The sequence below is a fragment of the Melopsittacus undulatus genome, chromosome 10, assembly GCF_012275295.1.
Source record: "Melopsittacus undulatus isolate bMelUnd1 chromosome 10, bMelUnd1.mat.Z, whole genome shotgun sequence".
Taxonomy (NCBI): domain Eukaryota; kingdom Metazoa; phylum Chordata; class Aves; order Psittaciformes; family Psittaculidae; genus Melopsittacus; species Melopsittacus undulatus.
In genome coordinates, this window is record NC_047536.1 from 17,063,248 (window position 1) to 17,084,360 (window position 21,113).

General features: G+C 48.3%; 2 protein-coding genes across 4 annotated transcripts in view; one reads left to right on the forward strand and one right to left on the reverse strand.

Annotated features, from left to right (window-relative positions):
• The first annotated feature begins 1,953 nt into the window (after positions 1-1,953).
• The window catches only part of CANX (calnexin), a 41,881-nt gene continuing 22,721 nt past the window's right edge, over positions 1,954-21,113 (forward strand). Inside the window, exon 1 of the mRNA XM_034066818.1 lies at positions 1,954-1,972. The gene's annotated coding sequence lies outside the window, so the exon portion shown is untranslated. The remainder of the gene's footprint in view (positions 1,973-21,113) is intronic.
• Positions 2,923-9,387, reverse strand: LTC4S (leukotriene C4 synthase). 3 transcript variants are annotated; one of them, XM_031047411.2, is made up of 6 exons: positions 9,060-9,387; positions 6,327-6,496; positions 5,442-5,541; positions 4,409-4,479; positions 4,093-4,174; positions 2,923-3,677 (listed from the first exon to the last, which is right to left on the reverse strand). In XM_031047411.2, the coding sequence occupies exons 2-6, from the start codon at positions 6,382-6,384 to the stop codon at positions 3,485-3,487; spliced, it is 504 nt and encodes a 167-aa protein (XP_030903271.1). In that variant the 5' UTR covers positions 6,385-6,496; positions 9,060-9,387; the 3' UTR covers positions 2,923-3,484. The 3 variants fall into 3 exon arrangements, with proteins under 3 accessions (XP_030903271.1, XP_005147399.1, XP_030903272.1); XM_005147342.3 differs by having other exon boundaries at positions 2,923-3,727; positions 9,060-9,384; XM_031047412.2 differs by lacking the exon at positions 9,060-9,387 and adding an exon at positions 8,512-8,723.

The following is a 21,113-nucleotide window of genomic DNA, read 5'->3' on the forward strand; positions in this document are numbered from 1 at the left end:
TTGCGCTCCGCTGGCCTCCCGCCTGGCTGGCTGCTCTGCCTGGGAGCCTGCTGCAGTATCACTGTGGATCTGCTTCCAAATACAAGACGCCGAAACTTTTCCTCCCTTTTACTGACACTGATCTGGCAGCTGTAAGGGCAGGAAGCAGGAAGGAGCCCGGGAATCCATACAGCTCTTGCATGAGGGCTCTTAATGTCTGTTGTAAGCCGTCTCCAGGCGATTTCTGGGAGGCTCCAAGGCTCCCCCACCCGATAACGTTGACCCGAGGACCCGGCCCAGCACAGATAGAACCTGGAGCAGGTTTGTGTCCTGTGTGAGCGCTGCGCAGGGCCTGGCTTGGGGTGCACCCAGGGGGTCCCCGGCCGCCTCTCGGGCTGCAACTTCGCGGTCCGGAGCGGGGCTCCGGCCTCCCCAGACCCCCCGTGCCCTGCGGCCGCGTCGCACCAGCGCCCTCTGCCGAGCGGCGATGGCCGCAGCCCGGGGCGGGGCGGGCGGCGCTTCCGGCCGGGGCGCAGGACGCGGTTTCTGCGCCGCCTCAAGCTGCGGGGGCAGCGGCCGGGCCTCAGCCCTGCCGCCATCGCAGCTCGGCCCCCTCAGGCGGGTCCCAGCAAAGCCGGCTCCCCTCAGGCGGTTTAGCTCACTGGGGCAGAGTAAAATCGTACAATCAGAATGGTTTGGGCTGGAAGTGACCTCCAGAGCTCAGCCAGTCCAACCCCTGCAACGAGCATCTTCAACTAGATCGGGTTCCTCAGTAGCAGGTCCAGCCTGGGCTTGGATGTCTCCAGCGATGGGGCATCTGCCACCTCTTTGGGCAATCTGTGCCAATATTTTACCACCCGTATTATAGAAAAATTACAAAGTCCAGCCTGAATCTCCCTTGTTTTAGTTTAAAGCCATCGCCCCTTGTCCTGTTGCAACATACCCTGCTAAAAATACATTTCCCATGTTTCTTATACGCCCCTTTTAAGTGCTGAAAGGCCACCATAGGGTCTCCCCTGAGTCTTCTCCAGGCTGAGCAACCCCAGCTCTCGGCCATTCCTCAGAGGAAAAGCGCTCTAGCCCTTGGAGCATTTTAGGGCCCTCCTCTGGACCCTCTCCAGCAGGTCCATGTCCTGCCTGTCCTGAGGACCCCAGAGCCGGATGTAGCGCTCCAGGTGGGGTCTCACCAGAGGAATAACATTCACCCAGGGCACAATCCCGGGACAGGGGAACTGAGGTGGCTCCATGGGGCAGCCCCAGGCACTGAGGGGACAGCCTTTGGGCCTTCACACCAGCTCGATGGCAGCAGGGGCAGGCCCCATGTCCCCCCTGCACACCCCTGGCAGACCAGCCCCGGCCCCCCAGCATTACCACAGGAGGTGTAAGTGGGCAAAGAGGGCTCACAGAGTGCCGAGGCATGGTGCTGTGCGGTGGCATTTTGAACTGGGTAAATCCTGCCTGCATTGCTGAGCCATGGCCCTGGGCAAGGTGATTGCCTTGGATTACAGTTATGAAGTAGCAGAGGAATGACAGTGTCCCTGGGTGGACAGGAGAAGCTTTCCTTCTGCTAGAGGCACCTGAAATGACCCCTCTGAAGGGGATGGTGTGCCGGGCGGTTTTTCTGTAGCACAAGCAGTGACAGTCAAGGCCAGAGCTTGGCTGTGCCACGACAGGATTTTTAATGGTCGTCTGTGCATCCAAGGGGAGAAGCCAGCTTCCTACAGCCTCCTGCTGAATCATTAACTTCCCTCCTCTGAGTCATTCTGCAGCCCTGTCACACACAGAAGCTGGGCTGAGGTGGCAAGAGACTCCAGGCTGACACTACAGGTTGCAGAGTAGAAGATGGAGGTTGTGTCTGCAGAGCCCTTGAGCACCCGCTTGGACTAACCCGAGACATCAGAGGTCTGAAACGGAGTCAGGACCTGCACCGTCAGCTGGGGCCGGTCCTCCTGTATTGACCCTCTGGGAGGTGACTGGTTATGCTGGTAAAAAGGTGAGGACTGAGAGCTGCCTTCAGGAGATGGTGGGATGTGTTAAAAGTAAAGGCTAATGTAAAGGGCAGGTGGTATGTCTGGCCTTCCCTGGCCTTGCTAAAGCACAGCTGGGGTTAAACAATGTTCAGACTTTTCCTAAGTGTATTGTCAAAGATGCCAGAAAAAGTTATTCTGTCCTTGTTTATCTTGTGGTGACCCCCAGGGGGTGCTGGGAGGATGGGGCCCTGCTGCACTGAAAACTTTGCAGAGACAACTGGTTTGCAGTTATTTTTGTACAGATTTAAGCCTTTCCCTGCAGTGTTTGCCAACTTCAACGCAGCAGCACAGCTCCAACGCAGGAGAGCCTGAAAGGGAAATGGACTGGGGGCTTTGCTCACTAAGGCAATTTAAAATGCAGGGAAGGAAATTAAACAATGTAAATAATTAATCACTTCTTCCAAGAGAAATATGCCTTTTGTTCTTATAATCTAGATATGCCCACTGCTGGGAAGGAAGGACAGCGGGCTTTGAAAAGTGGTTAGAATGGCAGCATGTTAATGCAGTTATTTTTGCTCTCTGGGTTTGGTGTGGGCCCCCCGGTGACGATGGCTGGTGTTTTCTGAGCTGTGTTGCTGACATGAGTAGACTGATGGCCAAAATCATCAGTGTGTGAATGCAGGGCTCCAAGAAAATCCATCCCTTCCTGACTCAGGAACCCCAGAGGGGGACCTGAGCACTGGTAAAAACACCCAGTGGGGACCACTGTTTAGTGCTGAGCAGCAAAGACACCAGTCTCAGATCTCAGGTCCTCTGAAAATCAGCTTCTCTCTACTCAGAACTCTCCTCCTGCAGGATGTGGGGTTGCAGGCTGTGTTGCACTGCACAGCAGGGAAACTGAGGCAGCCACCTTGCATTCAAACCTTCATGTTTTTCTCCTCTGTTAACTGCATACCCACCAAGAGACACAGAGCACAGCAAGCTCAGTGCCTTTTTATTTGTGCATGTTGTTGCTCAGCAGTATTCAAAGTAGCACATGCAGTAGTGGTTAGGAGTTTGTGCACTCCGATTTACAGCATTGCCCATGGACAGTGACTAATAACCATTATAAGGCCACTAACAGACTTTTGCACAACATGTTGGTGGCTGCTCCTGTTTATCCCTCACCTCTTTTGTTATGCCTCAACCCACATACGGTTGCAAACAAATGCCTTTCTTAGGTGTCAGACTTAGTAAACTGGAATGAACCCCCGTTTGGTGCCCGGACTGAGGCAGAGACTCTGGAGGAAGGGGAACACATGGCAGTTCCATAGGGTAACTCACTGGGAAGCTCAAGCTGAGATGAGTTTGCATTTATGTGTCTGTTTTTCCTACAGTTCCCCCTGTTTTGGAGCACTGTTGTTTCTGCATCAGGCATGATGGAGCTGCCAGATATGGAGCACTTGACACCTAGAGTGCCACAGGGGAAAAATACCTCCTGAAGAGCTCAGCAGTTCATGCTGGTGCTTGGCAGCGAGGAGGGAGGTGTTAAAAACTCAGGTGAGGGTGGATTTGTCACTGGGAACTGTGTTGGTTGCAGGCAGTCTGTAACTGTGGACAGGAGGCAGCAGGACTTGAAGGCGAGGACACTGATGAGGAACAGAGCAGTGAGTCACGCTTTGAGAAGGTGGAGGATGTTCAGCCCCATGTAGTGAGAGAGGAAGAAATGCAGGATGCCCAGGGCTGATGCTGCAACAAGAATCCAAAGAACACCAGTGCTGAAGTACATCGGGGCAAGCCTAGTAGGAGAGATGGAGCCTGTTGAGGCCAAACATCCCTGCTCTCACTCCAGAGCAGGGTGGAAAGACAGCCCCTGGCTCTCCCCTACCTCCTGCATGGGGTCCTGTGCCCTGCTCCCATCCCAAAAGAGCACATGCATACCTGCAGGGGCTCAGGGCAGCTCCAGCCTTGCTCCATGTTTGTGTCTCTGGCCCCAGCCCTGTACCCATGCCCATGTTATACCCCAGGGAGAGCTTGGCAAGGCTGAGTCATGCAGGGACACCAGAGCAGCCAGGAGGAGTCTGGAGCTTCTCTGAAGCACATTATGTTCCTGAATGCAAACCCCAGTGGTTATCACATACTCCAGGCTGCCAGAGGTGCTCACCTTTCTGAGGATGATGCCTTGTATCCCATGAAGTAGCGGTAGCGGGCATAGAGATAGACCAGACCCAAGGCTGCAGCCAGACCTGCAGTTGAGAGAATTCACAGTGACCACCCTCAAAGGCTTTTTAGAGCTGCTTTGAACCAAGCAGGTAGCCCAAAGTGAAGGAATAGAGGTTTTGTTTCCTCTGGTTCCACCACCCCATCAGGGACAGAATTACTGTCTGATTTATTGTTTGGAAGGTGAGCAGGACCTGAGGACTGGGGCCATGCTCAGGGGGACAGATTCAGTGACAAACCAGGTAATGAGCTATTCTCACCTTGATGGAAGAAGAGTCCAGCCTGCCACAGAAGTGCTAGGAAAATGGGAAAATACTCAGAGGAGTTCACCCTGTCAGGAAAGAGGAAGGTCATAAACAGGGGAAAGGAGAAAGATTTGGTTTTGCTTCCCCCAGCAGTTTCCAGGTGCTGGAGGCTCTTGCTTTTTAGAGCTGATGTTGCCATCTTTCTGCACAGCTCCCTTCCACCTTTATTCACAAGAATTAAACAGTGGAAGAAACTGAGTCTCCAGGGCACAAGAAATTAAGTCAAAGATGCCCAGGTCAGTTTGTGCACAGAGGGGCTCTATGAACCACCCCTGCTGCCCCTTCCCAAGTGCTGCAGCCCCAAAGCCACAAGGAAGGTATGCTCCAGCAGGCTGCAGACACATTGAGAGTGAAGTGCATCTTAAGCAGATAAGGCCAGAGCAGCTTGGGCTTTATGCAGGAGAGCAGTTTGCTGCAGGCCATGCCCTGTCCCCCCAAAGACAAAGTAGTGTGGACAGGAGATGCTGGATGAGATTGAGCCCAGGCTGGCAAAGGAGCAGAGAAGGGGATGGCTGAGGGCATCCTGCTCCTGTTGCTTGGTTGCTTTTTTTTCAGTACTCAGCTACAGCAGAAGTGGAAGCTTCCTCTCTCTGCTTCCCTTCCCACTGCAGCCCTAGCACAGAAGTCACAGCAGAGATGCTAGATCATGTCTGTCCCAATCCCAGCCTCAGCTGAGATCTGTCTGGGAGCTGAAGCTTCCTGAGGCTTTGACGCTGCTTGGCTATAACCAGCCTAAGTCTCAGGCACCAACAACTCTGTCTTTAGCAGCCCTTCACTCTGCAGCAGATTCCTGTGTGGTTTCTATCAGCAGTGACTGGTGTTTTTAGCACTCACATCAGGAGAGTCCTGATACTCTTAAGCCCATTAACTTAACCCCAAGAGAGGTAACTTATGAATTACAGTCCTGAGAAATGAACAGCGAAGCAGGGGAAGGGCAGTGCCATGAGATGTGAGATCTGGCAAGCATCTTGTGAGAGGAGTTTCTTACTGTGCTCGAAAGATCCTCTCAAATTCAGGTGGGCCTGAGATCTTTGGAGGAGAAATGCCAAACGCCCTCCTAGCATAGATCACCTGGAGGAAGAAGTAGGCTGCAGCAAAAGAGAGAAAAGTAGCAGTGGTCAGTCCTCTGGCTGGGCATGGTGGGGCAGGGAGACTACTAGGGGCAAAAGATCATGGTCACCTCCTAACCCTGCATCTCTGCATAGCAGAAAAAGCTGGATGAAAATCCCAGATATGTTTCAGACAAGGAAAAGGAATGGCCCAGAACAACAGTGAAGTGAGGAGTATGCATTCATGTACCACCACCAGATATCTGCTTTCTCTCTTGTCTAATCAACAGATCATCTATTACCTATAGAAAAGGTTACATAGTTCAGGCATACTTTGTTACTGCCAGTTTTAAGTTTTTTTCAATCTTTAATGTCTTCCCCTTCCAAGTCCTGATAGCTGAGAAAGGAAGGGACTGACGCCACAGATAAACCACCCAGACACTGAACTAAATTGTCATGCAATGTGGAACCACGGCTGGGAGATGTTCTGTGTGACCCACCACTGCCTGTTCTTCTGCCTTCACACACTGCAGTGCTCTCTGAATGTTGCAAAACCTCAGGAACTGCTGTTAACCCATTTTTCAAAGAGAGAAATTCTACATGTTTGCAGAGGAGATCTGCCAAGGTCAGGTCAGAGCAAGGGCTTCACAGGCACTTGTTTTGTTGTATACTTTTCAAAACCCACGCAAGATATCGCTTCACTGCCTGAAAACCAGGGGAGTGCCAGTGCAACAGCAGAACTTACATATGTGAGTGAAAGGAAATCAGTGGAGGTACAGTAGACTGACTCGAGAAGTATTTGGACATGTGCCCATGGTCCCTACCTTGCTCCAGGACTCCCAGGACTGTCACAGCAGCCAGCAGATGAATCTGATCCAACATACTGACTCTTCCAGACACTAGAAAATCTGATTTCTTGATCAGAATCTCCTCTGAGCAAGTTTAATCCTTGCTGATGCAGCAGTCGGCAGTAGTAGCTGGCAGCATAGGTTTGCTGTAATGGAACAGGGAAGGTTTGTACATGGTGCTTAAAGCCAGGAGGAGTCTGGCTTATTCATTAGCATATGCTTTGAGGAAATGTAAATGGGCGGAGACCAGCCTAATGGAGTTATTTCCATTCCCATTCTCCCTTTTCAAGGAATGAGTTACAAGGAAGTGGGAGAGCCAACAGAGAGTGAACATGTGAGAGATAAGAGGGGAACTGAGAATTGAATGGGGGGACAGATCTCAATAGCCCAGCAATCCACCCCCCTGAGGCATCTGGTTTAAAACTGCCTCTAACAAAGGCCAAGGCACCTCTGTCCTGCTGATGTTGCATGAGAAACTGCAGCCCCACTTGGGCTGTCCTGTACCTCTTCAGCACCAGGACAGGCAGCTTCTCAGAGCACACACCACGGTGTGCACAGTGCTGGGAAGCACACGTTAGACACAGAATACAACTCAGACTCTGAGACAGCATTAAATAAAGCCCAAGTGAAAATCCCTCTGCAATGGTACGACAAGATGTCATGAAGTATATAAGGTATAGATCTGTTGTGCCTGGTGATACTTTACTTGGGGATGGGTCCAAAAATGTCAGACACCAAGAGGGTGTCAGTCATCCCTTCTACTGGCAAGGCTGGGAACTGAGCATTTAAGGCTTCCGATCAATCCTCAGACAAATTAACTCCAGAGAGAGTTCTTTGTGGGTAAAACCCTGCAGAATTCATCAGGATATAGCAAAAGGAGAGAAACACACATGTCAGGGGAGATGCACTTGGCTAATTCCTGCCTAACAGCACAAAGCTGGCCTGGCTGCGAGCTGCTGGGGCTGTTGGCTTTGTTTCCATCCTCTCCTTTCATTCAAATAATTTTCCCTTCGGACAGGGAGGAAGGATAGCGGGCTAAGACAAAATGATTGTTAAACATCACTATTATAGAAAATGGGATCAGATAAAAGCAGTTTACAGAAATTACATTGTATGCCTGATGTCCTTGATAGACTTTCTGAGAAGCAATAAGCTGATTCTGGTTTTCTGCCTCTCTCTAAGGGATAAAGGCACTTGAGGAGGCTATAGCAATGTCCCAGCTTAGTATTTCTCCAAATATCAAACACAGACACCACCGTTTTCCAAGCACCAGCTCTAAGATTAATTCTTTCATCTCAGAATGGATTCTTTTTCATTCCAGTGACTCTTCAGAAATACAAGGGACATTGTGTTTCTTTTTCTCCCATTCAGCTGTTAGAGAAATGAAGGACTCAGCCTTCAGCTGAGTCAGCCCAGAAAGGGCAGAGGTCTCGCACTGTTTAATGACATTTGATTTCCCTCTGCTCCTGTCTGATTACAGCCTGCTAGCAAAAGAAAACATCAAGCAACAACTCAACAAAAAAGATCTGGGCTTACACCTCCATCAGATGACAGTGCAGTGTAACCTGCATTACAAGTGTCAAATATGTGTAAGGAAACCTGGCCATGAGGAGCTTTAAAGGCTGCCACAGAGCACTCCTGCTCCCCAGATCACCATTAGATGCAAAGTACTTCTGGTATCATCTAGCATAGTCTAAATATAATAAAGGCTAGTAGAAACATGAATGAGTACACAAGCACAGATGTCTCTCCCCTCCTTCTTCCTCCCCCATAAGCATAATTTTTCAAGCTGTCTTTACCTCCTGAAGTGCAAAACATTTTTCTTGTCCCTATTTGTCACCATCACAACTTGCCTTATTTTCTGTTCTCATGTTGTTTTTGCAAGGAGCAGACACAAGTACCCTCCTCCCAGCACCAAATGCCCTTCAGTGGTGGGACTATCACCAGTGGATGGACTCAGCATCCTGCAGACCACAGTGTCCACCAGCATCCCTGTGTAGGGGATGCCATGGGAGGCTCTGGCCAGCAGACATGGTCCCCCTCACTCCCCCCAGCCTCAGCCAGCTTCCATGCAACCTAATGACTCTGCAGCCAAGCAGTGACTCAGATCACACTATTGATCAGACAGAAAACTCTGGTCCACAGACAAAGGGAGACTTACTTGCAGGAGGCTCGGCTTGAATGGCTGCCACATCCCTTGGGATGGATTTGCTGAGCAGGAGCTAACAAAACACTGTCCCACTTCCACTCCCCAGCCTGTACTTTGCTCTCCAGGTTACATGCTGTAAACATGGCCCTGCATCACAGAGCAGCTGGACCTGGTACTGCCCACACTCCTCGCAGATCCCACTGATTCATGGCTAGAGGCATTTCTGTGCCCATGGTTGCTTCTGCCCCCCTTCCTGCAGCTATTAATACTTTCTGCCTCCTAATTTGGCAATGTAGAGCCACACAATGAGCTGAGCTGCAATACTGATAGGGCTTAAAAATAAACTTGGGAATTAAAATAAAAGGAAGAAGACATCTGGAGGACTCCAGAGGAGTACAGAGTTTGCAGTGCCTGTTACGCTTCAGGAGCAGCAGGACAATGAGCAGCCAGCAGCAGAGTCTAGCACTATTATATGCAGTGACATCCCCATACTGTATTTCCTGAGGGTACAACAGGCCAAGTTAGTGGAAAAGGGAACATTTTGCAGCTGAGCAACTTACCCTTCAGCTGTGCAGCGTGGAGGGTGCCTCATCCTTCCAACTGCATTGTAAAAGTACAGAAGTATTTTCTGATCTAGTTGGTGCTTGTGCTTCCTTTCTCTTCAAATTCTTTTGCAGCCTTAGCACGTCCAAACCCGTGCCCGTGGCACTGCTTGCAAGAACAGTTTGGTCTCTAACAGCCACACAGCAAAAAAGAGAGAGGTTTTCATTCAAAAGAATTAAAAGCCACACAGAGAGAAAAGAGTTTTTCTAGTTCAAGAGGAGAATGAAAGAGAGCTCAGCCTCAAGTGCCTCAGTCTCACGCTCACTCATGCTGGAACACTGGAGGTAGTGACGTGTCTTCCTGGACCTCCCATCCATGCATAGATTTGTGTTAACTCAGACCAACTTGTGTTGAAATTTTCCTGGAATTCTTGGGTTTTGCAGCTTTGAAAGAAAGGACAGACTAATGCTGCAGAATGGACTCAGTCAGAAGTCAGTATGATCAGACCAAAAGCCATTTATTGGAAAGCATTAACTCCTTATATACTGTTGCTTACATATACTTGCAGTGATTTGGCATATTAGGATTGGATACATGTCTTGAAGACCCTTAGTGACTAACATATAATTGGTCAAGAACAGGTGTGAGAACTTGCCCTCAAAAGCTTGCCAACAGTCCACAGTTCTCATAACTCAGTGAAACCCAGCTTCTTCTTATCTTGCTTGCTTAAGCTTCCTTATGCCTCTCATGGCCTTGCTTTATCTTTCAGAGTTATTCAGAGTTCATGTACCAAATATCCATTCTCCTGTGAGAACACTGTCTCCACAGAGTAAAACTGTGGCCAACGGACAACTTGGTCCCTTACAAAGGTGCAGTTGGCCATGTGTGGCTGTTCCTAGGAAGTGAGGTCAGCTGCAGAGGATTTGTGCTCTGCAATTCCTCCCACGGCTCCCTGCTGGCTCAGATCCCCTGAGGATTTTGAAATGTGTCCTGGGATCTGCATTTTGCAATAGCCATAAAAGCTTTGTGTGTCAGGAATTAGCGTGTCTTCCTAAAGTGTGCATTGACACAGAGGCTTCTCCTTTCAGAAAGTAAAATAGTAGCTGTTTGGTTTTAGAGTCATAGAATCAGAAGGTTGGAAGGGAGCTTCAAAGGTCATCTAGTCCAGCCCGTGTGCACTGAGCAGGGATGTTTTCAACTAGATCGGCAGCATCCGGGCTAGCATTATGTGAAGCATCCCTTGGAGTACAAACTCCATATGTATTGGAGAAGCACATTGGCCTCTTCATCTAGGAGGATTTCAGACACATATTCCTGAGATTTCTGTATCTGTGGCATATCAAAGTGGTCACATAAATATTCTTACATGATTAGTTATAGCAGAATTCCTGACGGCCGAACCAGTCTCTCCTTTAACCCTCTTTAACCCTTGTTTTAACCTCTCCACTGCATGAAGCAGGACTGTGGCTGAGTACTCCAATTGACAGTCCAATTGACAGCATCTCAGTAAAGTCAAAGGGTTCACTTTACACATAAAATAGGGAAAACATTCAAAGCCATTTTCTATAAACCAAGGTGGAGAGCTGAGTCTTTGGGAAACCACGCAAATGAGTACATATACTCATTGAGTATACTCAATATACTCGTACTCATATGAGTACATATACTCATTTAGTTAGGGTTAAGTCAGAGATTTTCTTTTAGCTTTCCTCTAAAGTAGTTTTGTGAGCTTTATCTAGGCTTATTAAATATGACTAGAAAGCACATCAGTATAAAAGCAATGCCCAAATTCTCCCCTTAACCCATCATCAAAAGGCACAGATCTGTACAAATGAATAATACCCCTTCTGTTATGCTCAGCATCTGTTAAAAATATCAAAACAGGCAAATTAAACCTCTCTCTTGCCCAGCCTTGTCTTGTGTTATTGTCACAAGAGGAAACTCTTTTCCATGTGTTTTGCCAATTTTCCTACTCCCTTTTCATCAGAATGTCAGAAGTAGCAATAAACAAAAAAGAACAATGGCAGAAAGGCCACGGTACTTCTGTGTGCTCTCTCTGGAGCAATAAGTGCATATGTCAGGGAGGGGGAGGATTTCCCTTTGCAGAGGGACAAACAAGCCTTTCAAACATCTTTGGCAGCTCTTATGTTAACACACACTTAGCATTATCCTATACCCATGTGGGGAAAAAAATTGCAAGGCCAAAGGGCACATCAAAATACATCAAAGGCTGAAGAGTGGCCATGGAGTGCAGCTTCCTTTCCCTAAATTACAGGGGTGAAGAAATAGAGCTCTTTAGCTTTTCTATCTTGTTTGGACCAGAAAGCCGGATACTGGCCAGCCCTGCCTGGTTATGAGATAGAGCTGGGCACAGCATCAGAGAGGGGCTGGGGTTTTTTCACACCAAAGTCCTTACCCATGCAGGGTTAGGGGAAGGAAGAGTTTCAAGGAGACAAAGGAAGTGGTTCAGAGGGAGATCTGTGGTAGGTGAAATGTGATATGAACACAGATGCAGGCGGGAGGCTGGAGGCACCACACCACTGGGAAGAGACACATGAGCTGCAAGAAACCTCCCAGGCTCAGTCAGGAGCTGCATTTAACCTCAAGCCCTCCCACTTGTGTTTTGCCACGGCTACCAGCACCCGGCTGTGTGCCTTGACCTGAGCTTGGCTTTCTCAGTCATCACTCTGTGGCAGGCTGGCCTGGCCATCTGTGGGCTGTGTCTGTCCCAGTCACCCCACACCAGGGCTGCTCTGCTCTCCTTGAGTGGAGCTGCCCAGTGGAACCTGTGTCCTGCTGAGTGTCGTGCCGTGTGTCACCCTCTCCATCTTCCTGGGCTGCAGCTGAGCTGGATGAACACGGAGGGTGAGACCACAGCATCTTCAGCCATCAGCATGGGACAGGGATGAGGCCTGTAGAGGAGCTTGCGTGAGGGCAGAAGGCACTGGCAGCAGCACAACGGATGTGGTAGGAGGCAGACAGATGTTTCTGTGCAGCTCCCCTGACATCAGCAGTATTAAAGGGTTTTGAAATGCATCTCTGGAAGGAACCAAGGGCAGATGCTGTGGATGAGAGTGGCTCATCTTTTGGACTGTTGTTCTTTGAACTTTTTTGCTGTTGTGCCCCCAGAAGATGCCCTTAGTGATGTGCTGAGGGCATGGGACAGCCAGGCAGGGAACAGATCCTGGGTATGGGTGGGATGCTGCCAGTGAGGTGTACATACACTGTGCTGCAGTTGTGAGGCTACAAGTGCAGTGTAAGCAGTGTGAAGAGCCTGCCCAGGTCACGTAAATAGCTGAGCCCAGAGGAATGCAAATGGGCTCTGTTCCTTCTCCTGCCTCCAAAGGAGAAGTTAAACAGAGCTGAGCTCTGCATCTCCTGCTGGCACAGGACCAGGAGATGGGAGCAGCTATGAGTCATGGGAGGCAGATGCAGGCCTGTGAGAGGACAGGTTTCTGATTACTGGCCACTGTTTCTTGTTGCCTGGCTGAGCTCGAGCTGAGCTGGGTTTACTGACAGTAGTGGCACCTGTAGGGACAGCAGGGCTGGGGACTGTCCTGGGAAGAGGTGCCACAGGAGTGTGACACCTCCGGCCTCACATGGAGTCCAGATATCACATGAACAGCTCTGTTGTTCACCTCCAAGGTAGCTCTTACCTCCGGAATCTCAAGTTGGGCAACACCATTTAAGGTACTAGAAGTGGAGGCTCCTTCTGAGCCTTTCCCATTCTATCCATGTTCCTGGCTTGCAAAGCCAGGCCAAGAGCAGTCCCAGAGGTGCCACTGGGATCAGGCACCAATCCTGGCATCTGTCTTGTTCCAGCACCTTCAGAGCAACTTCAGCTTCTCCAGCTACAGGGTGCTGGCCCACAGAGTGAGGCATTTAGGGGCTGTGTCATGGGAATCCAGGACAGACAGACAGAGGCTCAAAATCAGAGAGTCTTGCTCTTCCCAGAACTGTCTGAGAAGTTCTGAGTTCACCAAGAACAGGGAGCTTTTGCAAAATGCAAGGAACTGCTTCTCATCATTCACAAAGCTAATCCCACAGTGGGACACAGGAATTGCTTTAAAACCAGCTGGAATTATTTTTAGGGTGTGAAATAGTTGCATTATGCAGTTGTGTGAAAGAATAGAATGTCCAGAAACAGTGCTGAATACCAGCCTTGCCTGCACACCCTTCCTTTTAGCCACTGGGACACTGAAGTGGCGGTTCAAGTGATGTTACTTTGCAGACTATCTGCCTCCCAAAGCCTGGAAGTGGGATGGGTGGTGTCTGTAAGTGCTCTGATAAGAGAATTCATCAGGGGCAGTTACTGAGTTCCTGGCTAGAGCTGTACTACCAGTATCTGCTGGGGAAAAGGGCAGAGAGAACCTGTTATTATTTGAGGAGTTCTTGTAGCCCTTACACAAGAAGTATTCCACTGCTTCCAGCTTCATGACATAATTCCACTGCCCTCTTACAGCGAGGTGCATTGGAAAGCTTGTTTTTTTAGTGATACAACCCCCTCACAAGCCATTACACTTTCAATACATTGGCTGCAGACCTCGTAGACATACTTCTATTGATTTGTGCCTGTAACAGCAAGAGGTAAGACGGACAGTACTGGGACATGGATTCTGCTGCCCGTTGTATTGCACTTAAGGAGACACCTTTTCCAGCATTCCTCTCTCTGCTGCACACTGCTCAGGACTAGAATGCTGCCTTTTAACTTTGCATGTCTTGATGGTAGCCATTTCCACTAGGAAAGTTCTCAATGCCCAAGTCAGTGCTTGATGCCTCCTGGCTACACAGAGTTCTGACTGCAGGGCAGAGTTCATCCCCTACCTCTGCACCATCCGAGTAGGCTTTTATCTGGGGTCTGGCAAAACAGAGTTGAACGCAGCACACAGGAGCTTGGTCTTTGGTGTCTGAAAACTCTGGTATTAGTGCTAGTCGTTGCAGTTTTACATCCCAATTTAATCCTTTTGTTTAGCACCTGCAGAGATCCCAAATGGATGCTATGCCCTGTACAGTTTCAGTGCCTATGTGTAACAGCTTGTGCACTTCATTCACTGTCCTGGACTTCTCTTGAATACCCCTCTTAGATTTTTGGCTGTTGCTATAGTTCTGCAAATACCAAAGGATAATTTGCCTTGCCCTTCGGACAAAAGAGCTCTGGTATCTGAGTGACAACTGAGCTTTGGCAGCAGGAATAGCAACAGTAGAAATTACAAATAAAAGCAGATTATGCAAGAATGGGATTTAAGCGAGCTCAAGCTCAAATTCCTGCAGTTGCCCAAGAGGAGCACTGGTGTCTCACAATCTGTTTAAAAGATCTTTCGCTAAGCCACGTGCTTAGCCACGTGCTAAGAAAGAGAATTAGCAATAACCTGTATGACTGCTTCTAATTTTCTGATACAATCCAGAGCTATAACGATATTTCCTGGGCCAAGGTGGCCAAATAGGATTTTAATTCACTGATATCACCAGATAAGGAACTGCCTGCTGTTCACAACTGCCTGCCTGCCAGACTTGAGTGCAGGTAACACTAGATAGAAGTGACACTTATGAAGCAACCAGAGAGCTCTGGGACTGGCTACAAGCAGCCAAGCAAGCAAAACCCCTTCTGAGGTGGTTACCTGCAGCAGAGAAGATGGGAAAGAGAACTAGGACATCAGCGTGCACCTCCATTTGGAAAAACAGCATATCTGGAGGAGAACAGGAATGCACACCTACAAGGGCATTTACTGTGTGCTAACTTTAAGGATCAGTATCACCTTTTCTATAAGGAAATTCTCTATAAAGAAATTGTCTATAAAGAAATGCCAACAGACTCTGCTGCAAGAAAAGAATCTTTTGTTTTGTCTGATAAATATCAGGATGAATGTCAATGAGACAATCAAATCCTTGCAGAGTTATCCTTAATTCGAGTTTTTGTGGGAGGTTTTATTAGGACACTACTAGTTCCTATAATGTTTAACTTCTGTCAAAGAAGGAGGTGTCTATTCAACCCAGGCTGCTGGTACAGGACCTAGCAGGGAGCATGTTTAGGTTGTTACTAAAGCAAACAGAAAAGCCTCCACACATAATTTCCAGAGGTTCAATATTTACAACAGATTTACACGCACAGCTGCTATCTGCAAAGCACTTTTTTTTTCTCTAGTGAAAATAAGTTCAAATTCCTCCCAAAGTCCTCTAATGATCAACTCTTTCAGTAGGTAACATTTCTTGTACCACTGATCTTCTTAACCCTAGATACAGGGTATGGATATTTGTTATGTATTTTTTAATTACACAACACTTTGTATTATGCATATAGATACAGATTTTTTAATCTCTGTGTGTGTATATATATATCAAATCTCTAAAGAGCTGTAAGACTGATCTGGTTTTGTAATGAGCTAAGAAAATTAGGAACCAGTTACAAACAGCTTTCATGTGAAATTTAATTTGGGTGTTTTTCTGAGTTTGCCTCAGATCTATATCTTTATATTCATAAAGGGGGAGGATCCCTTTGATTCCTTTTACCGCCTTGTAAAGGCTATCAGGAAACAACCTCTAGCAAAAGTCTATCTGGGATTACAGAAAGCTTACAGCTCAGTCCGCTTTTACCTTGGATCAGGGTTATCCAGCAGGAACAAAAGGAAACCCCTTGTCACTGAGTTGATGGACAGATTAAAAATGTACCTGTTCACAGGACAACACCTTTGATCAAAATGTCCCAGAAGAAACAAAGGAAGCTAATGATGTGCTTTTAGAGAGTCAGTGACTGATCCCAGTTCCATGTATACACACTTGCAAAAACCAGAGTCTACTGGAGGAAACGTCTGGAATAAATGAAAGGGATGAACTGGAAATGTAAAAGCAAAAGAGTGAACTTGTGTGACATGCACCAGATAGTTGTAATCCAGTTTCTATGGAGGCAAACGGGGGCAGCTCAGCTGCAAACCTCCTCATCTCGGCAGGGTTAGCATGCTCTGAAAGAATCCAAGCTCTTACCCGGCCTTGTTTCCTGATGGAAAACTAAAGCACCATATTTTTTACTCTGGAATTTGTGCTTGAGAACAGCAACATCCCCTGAGGCACAGCTGATACTTTTATTATTCTTAATCAGATCTATCTCTTCATTCCTCCTCATTCCTTTGAGTTTCCACTGAGCTTGGTAGCAGCTTGCCTTCATAATTTGATCTATTCCTTTCAGTTATAACACTCGCCTCATGATTAATTCAAGCCTTGAGTGATAAAAATCTACTCAAAGCTACTTGCCTTGAAAATGAGAGCAAAGGTTGTCATGTTTCACTTGTGTAACCTTAACCATTCCTTTCACTCTGGTGCCAAGCAGACATTTTCTGTGACTGACTCTACCTTCATTTTCCTATCAGCCCATATATCAAAGAAACCCTCTCATCCCCCAGCTTCTGTTTGAGTTGTTAATAGCCAGACAGTCCCCCATGTCCACACTCCCTTGGGTTTATACACTGGAAAGCTTCTGCATCTTCTAACTCTACAGAGAATACTGTACCACATGTTGCACTTGCACACAGCCACAGTGCTGCTTTTCAATCTGTGAATCACCATTTTCCCTGGAACACATTACTTAGAACAGCCATGTTTAGGAGTTTTTAAGAATTTCCAGCTTTTCAGATGGCTTCACTGAAAACTGGGGTCAATCTAAGCTCAGGACAGTAAAGAACAGCAAGAACACCAGACCCTTAGGGCCACAGTAATTACTCTCTTTATTCCAAAACAGAAGAAAACCCAGTGGATTCCAGATTCTTACATAGATCTTTGGTTGACATGCTCTTTCCCAGATCTGCTTTTAAAAAGGTTGAGTTCTAAAATAACATTAAGCATCATTTCCTTTCATCCCCTCCCTAAAACAGCAGAGGCAGCAAGACCCAAATCAGTAAGCATAGAGGACAGGCTCTACTATCCCCTACTATCTGCTCAGGGTGAGCAGAAATGTTGGTGTTAATACAGGGAGAAATAGTCATTGGGTCTGTCCTCTCCTCTTTGTCATGTATGAGCAGCTCCAAAGCAGAGCCCTCATGCTGAGGACAGGAGGGCTGCAGAGCTCCCATGAGTGATGTGGGCAGCTTTAGTTTCCCATTCACAGGGTTTCTAGATGTCCCCAAAGACAATATGGACACCACAGGCTGTGCCTAAGGTTCACCATACACTTCAGGGAGCTCCCAGGTGCAAGTGGCTCTGGTACAGTATAAACATAGATGTTGTCATGAGAGAAACCTTCAGTACCTCTCCACAGTGCACTCTTTTTGCCCATTTCCAGGTGCTTTTGGGCAAGAGTCCAGACTGACAACAAGGGAATGAAAGGGAATTTTGCTCTGTGACCATTCAAAGGAAAGAATGGATACAGCACTATGATGTTATCTTGGTTTTGTCAGCCACAGCAAAGCCCAAAAATGCAGCATGTTCCCATGGAAAACTCCAGCAGATGACCAGGTTAGACCCTCTGAGGCTGCTTTTGCTGCACAGAACTCCACACAGGGGGCTGGAAGCCGTGGTCCTCCTCTTCATCCTACTGCTGTGACTGTGCTGCCCTTGCTGCCATCCCTGGTTACAGCAGCCGCTCGCTCCAGCAGGGACAAAATCCTTCACACACACTTCATTCCTGCTGGACTTCAGAGGCCAGGCAGGCACAGGACCACCTCCAGACCCAGCAGCTAATCCTCTCCTAGGAGATGGCTATCACAAATACAAGCAGCAGCAAATCCTATAAACCCTTCTCTCCTGGCTGCTTTGCTCCTGGCAACCAGGGAAATCCGTTCACCCTTCCCAATCAGCTAACGCTGGGCAGCCAGAGCAAGGCTGAACCTTGGAGCTGCTTGCACTTTTGGGGGATGTTGGCAGAGGGCTGTTAAGAGCTGCAAGATCCTGCGAGGCGGAGAAATGTTGGAGACACGTCAAATCCCTACAGGCAGAGCCGGACCCTTAGAAACAGAGGGTTTGCTTATTCCCCGCCTTCCTTTCTGGCACAGAATGGAGCTTTTTTCTGCAGAAAAGAGGAGGAATGTCAGGGTGACTGCAGGCGATGCCAGGAAGGGTGAGAGATGGGGCCCCAAACCACACGTTCAGCACAAGTGTCTGGCATGCGAGGAGAAGCCCGGGCTGGGAGGGAGGTTTTAATGCGTTTTTGCCACCAGAAGGCAGTGGGGAGCTGCAGATGTGAACAGTGGGTGTTGAGCAGCACCTTCCCCTGGAGCAAATAGCAGAGGGAGCCTCTCTCTCTGTGCCTGATTACAGCACTCTCGTTCATCCCATTTAGCTGTCCTTAGGAAAGCACAGGAGGCTGCAGCTTACAAAGAGAGTCTCGCAGTCGTTTTGTTTGGAAAATAAATGTGCACCATCCTTTTTTTCCTGAGTAACAGGTGTATGAGAAATAAACCCATCAGAATGGGAGGGCGAGGATGGTCTCCCAAAGCTGGGATGCAGAAGCAGAAACATTGCTGGTGCCTTAGGTGTGAGTGTTACAGCCCCGCTGGCACATCAAGCCGTGTCCTGCCTGCAAAGGGAGGATCCCAGCCTGGGAGGAATATTCTGCTCCTTGAGCAGAACATCTCTGTGGCTGCACAGGTCACCCTCCCGCCAGGCATGTTTAGGTCAGGAAGTATCCCAATAGCTGAAGGAAACACAGACATTGCTGTGGTTCTGGCGTATGAATCCAGTCCTGATGAGGCAGTGGAAGGGAAAACCACTGGCCAGGCGGAGGGATGGTGCAGGGACCGGAGCTGCTGGTGACTGCAGCTTCTGTGGGGACTCTGGTGTGTGCAAGCTTAAATTTGAAGCTGGCATCTGGAAACAGCTCTTAAGTAATTTCCATTTATAGGGAAATATTTTCACCTGATTAATGACAAATTCACAGTCTAACTGAGAAATGGACAAAGATCCACAGCACACACAGACATACCTTATCCCACCATCTGCTGAGACGCTCCTGGGCTGAGCACAGACACGGAAAACTCCTTTGAGCACGGCTTCTGCAGCTCTGTTGTTGCTTTTGGAGAGGGAACTAAATGTGCACAGTCACTGCCCTGCAGCTTCAGTGTGTGACCAAGTGGTTATTAGGGATACAGAGTGTACATGTAATTCTTGTTGGCTGGTTGCAGTGGCCACAGTGCAGCTGTGCCATGACTCTCCCTGTGGGTCGTTTCTCAGAAGCAAGTCCCTCCTGCACATCACTGACTTACAGAGCCTGTGAGGGCAATTTTAAGAGGTTGCCAAGCTTAGTTTTCCACCTGTGCCATCTACCAGAAAATGATGCTCTATAGCAAGGACTTTCTCAACTCTTCTGACAGTGGAGTGTTTCAGTGTGAATTTACCAGCAATTACATTTGGAATTGGAGATTCAATGTCACAAGTTATCCAAGCATATATATACATCTGTGCTGCTTCTAGAAAGGCCAACCCCACTAACCCGTCTGGGATCAAACCATGTGTCTTTTAGATGATTTGCCTTCAGCTGGGACAGGTGCCCAACTCCAGCCATGGTGCACCCACATAAGCACAAAGGAGGAAGCCACACAAAGGGTGGCATGCTGGTAATGCAAAGAGAAACAGGCTCAGTGTGAAACCACATGGAAGATTTAAGTGAAAACAGTGCGGAAGTGTGAAAAAATAAAGCTCCAAAGCCAGTGTGCAGGCAACCAACCACATCTGGGCTTCTGTCTTCCTTAAAGGAGAAGAGTGATGAGGGTATTTTGATCAGACACAAAGGCCCACCAAAATAACTGAAATATTTGCCTTCTGTGATCCAGCCCTCCTGGAGCTGATTGTTGTGCATGTGAGTGGTGCATCCAGAGAGGTCACCAAGTTAAGTGCTGTTAATTCCCTGTTTATTGACTTCAGATAATTGGGATTAGGAGGGACCAGAGGTGAGAGGTGGCCTTGTGCTGTTTACATGGCATGTCAGGAATGCAGCTCCTCTACCATGATTTTTGCCTGTCTTAAGAAGAGAACAAGGTGGGGAAGGGAGGCTGGTGCGGAGGGTGAGCACTGTGCTGCAGCCAGCTTCGTTACCCCAGGGCTGCATGTGGTCCCAGATGCCTGGTTTCTGGTGTGGGGCTGGAGGCTGAAGCCAAGGCGTCAGTGGGGTGTGGATGGGGGGCTCCTTGGCAATCCTGGCCATGAGATCTCACTGTGCCCTGGAGCAATCACATGTTGGCAATGGGAAGCTTCCTGCCTTTCTTCATAGTCACTCCTGACTTCATCCTTCCTGTCTCTCCCTTAAACAATGAACCCATTTACCTCTTTCCTTTCTCTCTGTGATATTCTACATTTTAATGAAATTTTGGTTGCTATTCATTGCACCCCATCAGTCTGTCAAAACTTAAGTAATTTGGAAACTTGACCATTTTGAATTTAAAACAGGTTTTGTTCTTCATAAAAACCAAAAGCTTCCTTGCAAAACAAGGACCTTCCAAGCAAACTGACCACTGCTGAGCCAGACAGCCCCGGGCTGGCCGCATGCAAGGAGGTACTGACTCACAGGCAGGTTCCGTGTTGCTGTATAGACACTGTTGTAGAGGAAATAGCAGAGAGCCGAGAGCAGCTGGGGGAGAGCAGCCACTGTCAGTCACTGTCAGCCCTGGCTGATCTGAAACGTGAGCTAAAGTGGAAAGACCTTCTGTTTCAGCACAGTGTTCTCTCTGTTGGCCTTATAACACTCACAGCCCTTCTCTGTGCTCTGGGGCTCATTGGGCTGGAAAAGGAATGAGCATTATGTCCTTTGAAGAAAAACCTGGGTATTGCTGATGCACTCAGGACACCAAGGTGGTGGTGGCCTGCTGCTATTGCTGGCAAGGCTTTAGCTGTTTGGGGTTGCTGTGTTTGCATCTGAAGGGTCATCTGCATTGCCCTTGTAACTCCTCTGCATGTGTTGCAACTGTGCTCAGGAAAAATGCCTCAAGTGTGAGACCCTCTGGGAGGACACAATTCTGGGGTAGCTGAAGGCCACTCTCAAGCAAACCTACATCCGACCTGTGAAAGAAGTGGTGGAAAGGGGCACAATGGAAACCAGCTGGTGTAATGCCGTAAAAGCTGCGTAAAACCCAGGAAAACCATCAGGATTTCCC

Bases quoted from the DNA above. Each gene is read 5' to 3' on its own strand.
- LTC4S (XM_031047411.2), bottom strand. From the start codon at position 6,384: ATGTTGGATCAGATTCATCTGCTGGCTGCTGTGACAGTCCTGGGAGTC. The intron at 4,480-5,441 runs GTAAGAAACTCC...CTTTCCTGACAG, and splicing joins GAGAGGATCTTTCGAGCACA to GGTGAACTCCTCTGAGTATT. The intron at 3,678-4,092 runs GTGAGCACCTCT...TTCTTGTTGCAG, and splicing joins AAGGCATCATCCTCAGAAAG to CATCAGCCCTGGGCATCCTG.